Genomic DNA, 10,731 nt, shown 5'->3' on the forward strand with positions numbered 1-10,731 from the left:
GAAGGATAGGAGAACCGTCAGCAGGTCATAAGGCTCCCTTTTGGAGCCAGTCGTTCTTCTGTCTTTCATTCTGTGCATAAATTCCCCGCACACTATCACACTAAATTAAACGGTTTGGTGTTGTGTACAAGTCTAACTTGTTGCTTTTTGATATGATTTTTTTAAAAAACTGGTTTTGAGGACTTCCATTTTTCTTGGTGTTCCTAATTCTGGAAGTATTCTTCCTACCCAAGTTATTGCAGATGCATTTAAAATCAGAAATGTATGTCTCTGATTGTAGCTTAGGGAACTGAGGATATGAGCCTTACTTACTAATGACAGAAAAAACCCTCTGTTTACTACTTGTACATTTTCAGTTTTTCTGTCCTCCATATAATAAGGTATGGTACCCTTTTTGTGATAGTGTTAATTGGTAACTTTTTTCTGTTAGCTTCAGTATCAAATAGAGGATGTTATTTTTTAGTAATGAAGTAACACTTCTGCCCTAGGGTGAAATTCAGTAGTTAATAGACTTTGCTTTTAATGTACCTTTTTTATGTTCTTTTCAGATGGAGATCTTATAACAATTTTTGATAGCTCAGATCTTTCCTTTGCAATTCAGTGCAGTAGGATACTTAAGCTGACATTGTTTGGTAAGTATAGAAGATTGTCTTTTTTTAAAAATAAGATTTATTAAAATTCAGGCAGTGGGCTTCCCTGGAAGGTACTAAAAACTTTGTCACCTCAGTAGAATGAAATCAGTAAGTTAAAAATACTGAATTAACACATGATATGTATTTTCTCTCTTGATGTTTCACGTGGCATCCGAACTTACGGAAATTGAAACTGTTTCTTTTCATAAAAATTGCTTAAAGTATTTGGCATACATATATGTATGGTCAGTTGTTTTTTCTTCATGTTATTTTCCATGTTATCTTCCACTCTTTAGCATTTTGAGGTTTTCTTCACAGGTGTGTGAGAAGTTTTAAGATAGTGACAAATTTGCAGTGTTACTAGTACACTGCTAAAAACTGACATTAATTGCTGAAAGTTGAATAGATTTTAACATTTATCCTTTGGCCTTTGCATAAAATAGTTCTTTGTTTTCAAGTTACTATCAGTAAATTAGCCCATAGTTCCAAGGCAAGCAGCCTTTAACCTGAACACTGACCTTATTCATGAATTGGAGCGGGGCTGTGTATGCTGCCTTAGTTCTAAAGGTACTTTCTAAAGGGACAGCTTTCCACAACGAAGTATGATATTTGTATTGTTCAGGATATACTAATGGAAATGAGTAAACAGTGCAGAAACTTACTGCAGACTCTGCAGTTCTGGTACTGTGGGTTCTGCTGAACTGAGATTATATTAAAGGAACAGTAAACACTAGAATGAGTTCAGTCTGTGTTTACTGAGCGATGTCACTTTTAAACTCCACAGAGGATGATGATTCTACAAGCAAGTAAAAGTTGCGAATTTGGGTTTTTTTCAATTTTATACTGAATGTCAAAATGTTACTACAGACTTAAATTTATCTAATTACTGTTTTGCAGTGAATGGACAACCAAGACCCCTAGAATCTAATCAGGTGAAATACCTGCGTCGAGAGCTGATAGAACTTCGCAATAAAGTCAATCGTTTACTGGACTGTTTAGAACCACCAGCTGAACCAGGGCTTTCCACTAGTCTGCCTGAAAGTGGTAGGCAGCCTGGCAAAGAATTTTTTGGTTTTTGATTTGCAGAGTTGTGTGCAGTTTAACAAAGTGAACAGTGGAGGCTTGAATACTGGTTGTGATTGTTCTTTATTGTTGCTTGATGGTTCAGAACTTAATTTTTAATGCTTCAGTTATTTCAGAGGCAGAATTTTTATTCAAATTATCTGTAGTAAAGCACCAAGTTAATTTAGGAATGAAACTTAAAAGTCTGAGTTTTTGTTGCAATGTGTGTAAACGCTGTAACTAACACTTGTGAGTCACGACGACGTTTTGAGAAGGCCTTGAGCTGAATTAGTAGTTTGTTGCTGATGAGCTCTTGCTCCCATCTGAGCACTCCCACTGCTTACTTTGGGCTAGCTCTGGTGCTTATCTTGTCATGTTACTAAGCAAATTTGATTCACTAAAACAGTAAAAAGTGAGTTCAGCAAAAATTATATCCACTTTTTTTTGCCAGGTTAGGAAGTGAATCCACACATTTTGAGCTCAGACCAGTATCAGAGCTGTCTGAGGGTAAGCAGCATGGGGGTGCAGATAGTGGTGGGAAAGCCTTATTGGGGGAGGGCAAAACGGGGAAGGAAGTCTTATCCTCCCAGTTTTGAGGCATTGATCTCCTACCTTAGCGCTCTTGTATTGTAAAGACTATACCTGTGTGTGCTTAACTACAGATTTTAGGTAAGCTGGATGCAGAAAATAATGACACAAAGTCATGGAATACAGTGTTCTGTGTAAAGAGGTGAACGAAGAACTCCAGTCTTTCAGGAAATGCTGATTTTGTATTTTACCCTTTGAAATTTTATTGGTTTCATTTTTTAAAAAACGCCAGCCCCTGTTCCTACAATATAAGAAATTACTGATTTCAGTGGAATACTGTTGATTCTGGTGTTAAACCATTTGGAAGGAGGTGAGAGTGATGATCTTAAAGTGTAAACAGAACTAGCCAGTCTAAGCCCTATTTGTAGCTGTTTGTTTCTAAGATAAAATGTAGCACTGTACCAGGTAAGGGGTTTTTGAGTGTTTCAGTGTAACTTGTGTAATTGCAAAGAGATGAACGTCACATATCAGTTTATGAAGAGTTCGGGAAGAAGAGGATAGAACAAAACAAAAACCGCAGCTGATAAAACACTATAATAAACTGGAACCTATCCTGTTAGTTTCTTGATTTTGAGTTCTCTGTCGGCAAGTCATACCAGAAAAATTTGTTGAAGCTGGAGCCTCATACCTTTGAATTTAAGATGAAGTGATACGTGATACTGACACTCTTTAAGTAACTGTGCAATGAAACGTAGGTTTTGTTTTGAAACATAAATACCATCACAGTTTCTGATAGGTGACTGATTTCATCACTGTTATCGTAACATAAGCATTTCAACAGTTGAAACATTTAAAAAACCCCCACAACTGTGAAATTTTGAAGTGCAATAAATATGTATGATGGTGTTTCAGTTCTCAAGAATTAATAACTGGGCATTTTGTTTTGTAGATGCTGTAGATGGTAGAGAAGAAAAGCCTGCTGCTGCTGACTCTAATGTTAAGCCATCTACTCAAGTTATAGCAGCAAGCATGTCTGCATTTGATCCACTGAAGAACCAGGATGAAATCAGTAAGAATGTCATGTCAGCGTTTGGCTTGACAGATGATCAGGTGTCAGGTAAGAACACATCTTATGAAAAGGAAAGCAAAACCTGTTCATAATTGATGACTCAAATCTTGGTTTGTGGAAAAACCATGTTGTCATGCAGGGTTTTATCCCACAAACAGGTCAGGTTCCTTGGAAGGATTAAATATGAGTGAGCTAGAGACAGGTGGAAAATTCCCCCCAAAAATATTCTCAAAGTAGAGTCTACATGTGCAAATATATTTGGTTTTAGCTTGGATGTGACGCTGTCAGATGTACATCTGTGGAAAACTGGAAAATATGTTAAAAACTTTGCAAGGGAATGGTCTTGTATTGGATTTTTTTTTTTTTAATTCAGTCTGTTCATTTCACATACTGTATTTTGTTCTTGCTCCGCTAGGACCACCCAGTGCCCCTGCTGAAGAGCGATCAGGAACACCGGACAGCATTGCTTCCTCCTCTTCTGCAGCTCATCCTCCTGGTGTTCAGGCACAGCAGCCACCTTACCCTGGGACACAGCCACAGACTGGTCAGGTGGAAGGTAAGCAGCAGGTTTTTCTCCTATTTAAGATGTGAATTATGGTGTCTGAATCTGAGTGATCATTAGCTAAGACTTACAAGTAGACTCAAAAGTTGATACCAAGCTACAGATTCATTTGTGCCACTAGACAGAAACACTTTTCCTCTCACATGCTGTTCAACACAGAAGCAGCAGGTGGAGCAGTAGCTTTATTTAAAAGGGTAGGTGATGTAACATGAGAAGGATTTTTGTGGTTCTATTTTCTAGCATCTGTGCTCACTTTAAGGCACTTTAAAGCTGTCTGAAGATCTTAGTTCATATTGTACATTGTGTGTTGTGTCAAGAAGTATTAGTAGTTACCTTCACTCAGCTAACTGTTGCTTGTCTTCTGTGAATTACAAATGTTGTTCACTCATTTCTAGCTAACAAAACTGCCATTACTGCATTGCTGCTTTCCTATTTACGGCTCTGTGCTAGTCAGGTTAAACCTTATAATTATCTTGTAAGCATGGTAGTTTTCCTGTGTAACCCTCGAGAGCCTCAGCTGGCCTGCCTTTAAAGCTTAAGGTATTAATTCTGGAATTCAGATTCCTGTGTACTATGACCTTTTACATGTTATTTGACTTCTAAAAATAAACCTATTGAGAGGTTTGCTACATTTGGACATCATTTTTTCTCATGATATTTTCTAAGAGCACTGAGCATTTTGAGTTGCATGGTGCTGGGTGAAGCTGTCTGTGGAATGACTTGCTCTGGTATTTCTACCTCTGTACAAAGTACAATATAAAATTGTTTCTGTGTTAGTGCAGAAGCAAGTTACAAGCCTCTGGTGCTTCCTGTACTGACATAATGCTGATGTAAATGTGAGAGGCATTATTGAGGGTGATGACAGTATCCACAGTCACTTGGAATATCTTGCCTGAAGGGCATCAGTAACATTTTGATTGAGCAGAGTATTTGATCAGCTTGTAGTTGGGCATAATATTTAAGCGAATGGTGTTGCAATGGAGTTTATAAAACACTTGTGCTGCTTTGAGCTTTTTTTTTTTCTTTTTTTTACTTACTTTCCTAAGAATTAGTCAAGTGATGTAAATGAGACAGCAAGAGACATCTTTGTAGGTTAAAGATATAATCACTGTTTGGTGTTTGATATGAGTGGAAGTTACTTTTGGAAAAAAAGTGTTTCAGGTTCTTTTGTTAGCAGCTAGAAAACATAATATTCAAAAAATGTACTCTCAGTTAGTGAACTTGTATTTTATTAATTTAGGCTTTTTACTTCTACTTTAATACAATAAGGTTTTAAGTTGTGATACTGAACTAGAACTGAAACAAAAAAAGTGAAACCCTTAAAAGCACTAGCAGCAGTAGGTTGGATTCCTGAATGGCTGCTAACACCAGAAAAGGGAAAAAGTACTTGTTTTAGCAAAAGTAATCTGATTTAGGAAAGACGTTGTCTAGGCTCATATGTCAGATTAGATGTAATGATTTTTTTAAACTTGGGTCAAGCAAAGTAGAGTGGGTTGGTTTTTTTTTAACACTGAACTGTGCTATACCTTTGCCCAAGTCCTTTTTTTTTTGCATGTAAAAGTCCAACGGCACTAATTATGAAGGTTTTGGTCTGTAGTTTATGCAGTTTTTATATTGCCACTGAAACATGTTAAGTATTGATTGATTATATTTTCTTCACTTTATGGGTAAAATAGGATGGTTCAGTTCCTAGGAAGAGGTCAGAAGGCATTATAGTACTTTGTTCGTCAGAAATACTAGCAGGAGTTCTTATGGTGTGCATTGTATGCATATGGTAACTAGCAGTCTCTTACTGCTTGATAGCACCCCAGTCCAACGGTAGTTTGGGGACCTGTGTTGTCCCACTCTCCCTTCCTGCACTTGTGCAGCTGGGTTGAGAACCGGTGCAGGGCTGTGGCCCAGACAGAACTTTGGATCCATTTTGATGGTTAGGTTTTCAACAGGTTTGGCTTGTACAAGGGGCATTGCTGGTACAGAGCTTGTTCTTGTTAGAAACTAGTTTTAAAACCAGTTTTAAAATATTAGTTCACTTCTTAAAAAATGAAAACACCCTAAGCTGTGCTTCCCCCTCTTCCCCCCCCCCCCCCCTTTGAGGATATAAGTAAATGGTGATGTCAGTCACTTGTCATTCATTCTGGTATATCAGGGTTTATTTTTTAATAGTATTCTTTGCCAATAAATTATGATGATTATAATTGATTATTAGTTGTAGTCATTTGTGAATACCAAATTGCCTCACCTTTGTGTGCAGATACTAGTGAATGGCTTGCTTCTCTTGATAAGGTTTTAACATCCACTAGTTTGAATTAAATCTGTACAACAAAGACATTCCAGTATAGTGCTGTTTCTTGTGTCACGCCTGTGCATGTACTAAATCCAGTAGCTGCACACACATGAGAACCAATTTTGTACAAGCGTGGACACTTTGCTAAAATAGATGTAAAACTCATCCGTGTAAAAGACTTCATGATCTTTTAGGGAGAAGAATGTTGTGCAGGTATACCCATTGGTTCTTTTTTTTCTGAATCAAGCTAAAATGGCTGTTTCAGTGCACAGGAACAATGGTGTAAATGCTGACAGATCCTTTACTGCAATAAGCACTGCTGAGCACAAAACCAGATGCCGATGCTGTAACTCACTTGTTTTCAGAGTAAATCCAGTGAGGGGGAAAACTGTGTGTTTAAGGACCCATAGGATCTCTGACTGCATTCATGGTTGTAAATTAAGAATGTTTTCTTGAACACCATGGGAACACCTCTCTGTTCCTCACTGACTCTTCAGCCCTGGTGAAGACAAGCAAGCCTTCTCAGAAGGCTTTAGAATAACTCCACACTTGAATATCCCTTTACCTGGTGTCTCCAGCAGGTGCCAGTGTGGTCTCTGTGTTAGCCTGTAGGTAATTGTCCCAAGACAAGCAGCCTCCTGCTTGTTCTCCCAGAACTTTCATTTGACAACTGAGTTTAAGAAACAAAAAACATGCATTCTGAGTTTCTAGCTTTTAATTATCAAGCTAACAGTCTTAAATTCTCTTCAAGCCTTGTGTTTAGCACTCTCTTCATCCCACAATAATTGCATACCAAACACAATTTTGAAGGGAATATAGCAGTATAAAACATTTGAACACCTTGGTGTGAATGTAAATGTTGTGGTTTGAACTGAAACCTGGACAGTAAAATACCATTGCTTTCAGCTGCAAGTACTGCAGAGAAAAGAAGAAATAAAGAGTTCTGTTGAAGCAGTATGCACAGGGGGTCTGGCAGGACTGGGAGCAGAGCTGGCTTGCTTTTGTACGGTTCAGAAGATACAGCTTACAGTATATTTATACAGTCTGCTGATCTTGCAGAATGAATAATAGTACAGTAACATTTTATAATGGTGAAGTTTCCATGTCTGGTCCAGTTCAGCTAAGCTTTAGTTTTGGCAAATAATTCTCTTGGTTCTTTGACTGTGCCTGTTATTAAATTGAAAAACAGCCGAAGCATAAAGCCTGAACAGGACCCATAGGTTAAGTCTAAACAAATACTCTGTCTCTTCTTGCCAAGAAATTGGAAACAGTGAATTTAGGAAAAATGAGCATTGAATTGGAATACTCAAGTGTAAGAATGTATGGTTTTGTTTTTGCTTCAGGGTGTATACCCTTGTGTCTCTTAAGAAAACTTGGCTTACAGCGTGTCAGATAAGTTAAGAGCTGGATGACTTATCTGGAAAATGTGGTCAGAGTAAATAATGTACCACTCTGCTTACAGTACTTTGATGCAGGAATGGTCTTAAAAACTTAATATAAACGGGCAATCTAAAGGTATGTTTAACTTTCGAAGTGCTTTAATTTACAGTGTAAGTTCTGGAGCAGTTTTCAAGACATTTAAAGATTCCTGCTCTGTTACCCACCAGAGTAGCACTAATTAAGGTGCGTGTCTTCTGGTATTCTCTGAAAATGAAAATAGTAAGCCTCACATACCAAATTGTAACTATTTATTCTGTTGGTGTTAAACATCATTTAGTCTTCAGAACGGCATGGTTCAGAAACTAAAATCTGTAGATTGATTTCAGTTGGTAATTGGGTAGAACATACTCAAACTTCACTGTGTTCAGATTTTTTTAAAAGGTTTTTACATGTTGTGAGGGCTTTTGTTTCTGCGATTTTAAACTGTTCGGATGTTCTTTCTTCACTGTGTGTTCATAATGTAGCTAGGGTACTGGGATTCAACTAAATCTTAAGTTTTTAATCCATAGGTCAGATGTATCAGCAGTACCAGCAGCCTGGGTATCCTGCTCAGCAGCCGCAGGCTCAGCCTCAGCAGCAGTACGGTATGCAGTACCCAGGTAAGCAGCTCTCTCAAATGGTGATTTAGCTCTAGAACCTCTCCTTCAGTGCCCAACCCTGTGAGCTTTGGTTCCTGAGCCTGTGGGGTGAGTCAGGGTGCTGAGTAGCCTGAGTGCCTGTGGTTCTGATGGGAACTGGCACAATTCCAGGATTACCAGTAAGAGAACACAGTAGCTGCCTATATTTTTACTACATAGTTGGAGTTCTGGTATCTCAATCCTACTTGGTTGTGACCAGAAGCAGACCTCATTATTAATGATCAGAATGCCTTGTTAGAAAGGTAGGCAAAATTAATCACCTGAAGTATGTGCAGTCTTCGGGATTAACTTCTGCAGTCTTGGAATTCTAGCAAGTAAGTGACTAAAACATTCCAGTTTAGCTTCCTTAAATATTGGAGGTATATAAAGATGGCCCCTATTTCTTGCATCTAGAATGATCTTCATGTACAAAATTAAGTGAACACTGGTTGTCACTTGATATGTCCTTAGCTGTTATAAATGCTGTAATTCATAGAAACTTTCAACTAATAGGATTTTTTTGGTCGTTGATTTTGCTGATACCTCAAGTAAAGGTGCCACTAGACTTTTAGCGGAAGAAGATTTTAGTGCACTAGTGGTTTATGTGCAGTCAAATATGAAAAGCTAGCTTCTGCATATACCCAAAATAAACTTGACTTCAGAACTTTTAGTTATTTACTTTAGAAGCAGCTGGCATCTAATAATGCATAGTATATGCTGTGAATCATAATCCAGCTAAAGTACAGGGATGAACCTATAACAGCAGATTCCATAACAAATTGCAAGTTGTTTAATACTTTTAGAAAATGATACAAAGTATTTTTTAATTCTTGTTTTAAACAATCTTCCTTAAGCTAAACAAAGGACTCCCATACCATTAAGTGACTTGGAATAGAGCCTGTATGGCCCTTTTTTGGTCTGCAGTATATACAGTGGGAGTGCATCAGTTCTGATGTAGATGAGATCACTTGCAGAGCTTATGAAGAAATTCCATGTTTGTCTTGGATAAGAACCCTAGAAAACTTGAAACTGAAGGTTTGTGCCTCAACCATTGTTCCTGTGCACTGTGCGAGAGCTGACTGATGTGGGCTTCTAAATGGTATCTTGTTCTCTGCAGATTTCTCACCCCCACATTTGCCATTAGAAGACAGTGACAAACTTTCTGAAGTTTAATTTCAGAAGTAACAAGCGTGTTGGAAGTAGAAGGGTCTATCTGACTTTCTTTAGGCCTAAATCTGAGTGGGGGGAAAAAAAGGCATTTCCATCTACTTTCTAATCATATCCTACCATCATCTAATCCGTTATTTTACTGAGGAAGTTCCTGTGAAAGCTGCAGTGCAATGTGAGTTCTGCATTCTAATCAACATCTTCAAGTAAGAATGAACCACCACCAAAACTGATCTGGGACACCTGTTTCTCATGGCTTATTTCATGATTAACCTCTTTCAGAAACAGTCTTTTTTTTTTTTTTTTTTTTTTTTTTTTGAGAACTAGTGACAGCAGCCTTGGAAGATCTTAATTCATAAGATTTTTTGTTTTGTTTTGCTGTGGTTCCCATGAGTATTGTCTCCTTTCAAACCCACGTTCCCCAAGAGCAGGATCCATTCCCACTTGTGTTAGGTCTGCTAGGCAACAATGTGGTTATTTACTCATGGTAGTAAAAATGGACCCTTCAGAGGTTTGTCTCATGAGTAAATTTTGACCCCAGTTTCAAGGTGAGTTTTGGAATTTACTCCAGTGCATTCTTCAATAAAAAACTTTAGGGCTGTGCACTGTTAATAATTTGTGTGTCTGGTGTTTAATGCTGACAGGATTCCAGTCACTGGAGAGGTTTCATTGCAAGTAGCTGCAGGTGTGTTTCATGATGGATAAAAGTAGCTATTTTTTCATAAAAGGACTTTGTCATTTTAAAATCTTCAACGAGAGAAATCCCTTTTAGAATCTGGCTTTATGCAGAAAAAAACAAGTGTGGGTCATGCTTAAATGGAAGTTTTATACTACTCTGTTCTGCACAACTTTTTCATATTTAACGATAAAGAACTGAAAACACCTATGATTTAATCAAAGGTAGGACTTATATTAAACCCTGACAATATTTTTGTGACAGTTTAGTTTTGTTATTTGGGAGAAAGATTGCTTTTTGCCTCATTTGCCAATGAAGCCTTTTTATTTTTCATGTGACATGATGGTAAAATACTGTGTCTTTTTTTTTTTATTTATTTCTCGTCAGTTATGGGCAAACTATTTTATACTAAGTGTTTTCACTGTTGCTGTGCTGCCAGGGTAGTGCACCGAGACCCAGGCAGTGTGCTTATGTGAAAGGCAGGAAAACTTGCAGTTCATTCTCGGTTTGCCTTTTCTGTGCTTACTGCATTGTTTTGTGTTTATTGCTGTAATCAAAGAAGCTGTTGCTGCACGCACTGTGTGTTCTTTCCTGTCTCTCACTGCCCCCTTGCTCTTTGCCTTTCCAGCAGGCTACAGCCAGCAGCAGACACCCTCACAGCCAGCCCAGCAGTTCCCAGCCTACAGCCAGCCCG

General features: G+C 38.0%; 1 protein-coding gene across 1 annotated transcript; it reads left to right on the forward strand.

Annotated features, from left to right (window-relative positions):
* Positions 1-548: 548 nt before the first annotated feature.
* On the forward strand, positions 549-10,722 carry TFG (TRK-fused gene; the record flags this gene model as incomplete). Its single annotated transcript, XM_010085309.1, has 6 exons — positions 549-632; positions 1,530-1,676; positions 3,172-3,339; positions 3,707-3,847; positions 8,087-8,176; positions 10,666-10,722. Coding segments are annotated over 6 exons (687 nt in total), but the record flags the coding sequence as incomplete, so codon positions are not given.
* Between the last annotated feature and the right edge of the window lie 9 nt (positions 10,723-10,731).

Source organism: Pterocles gutturalis, unplaced genomic scaffold, assembly GCF_000699245.1.
Source record: "Pterocles gutturalis isolate BGI_N339 unplaced genomic scaffold, ASM69924v1 scaffold48955, whole genome shotgun sequence".
Classification (NCBI taxonomy): Eukaryota; Metazoa; Chordata; class Aves; order Pterocliformes; family Pteroclidae; genus Pterocles; species Pterocles gutturalis.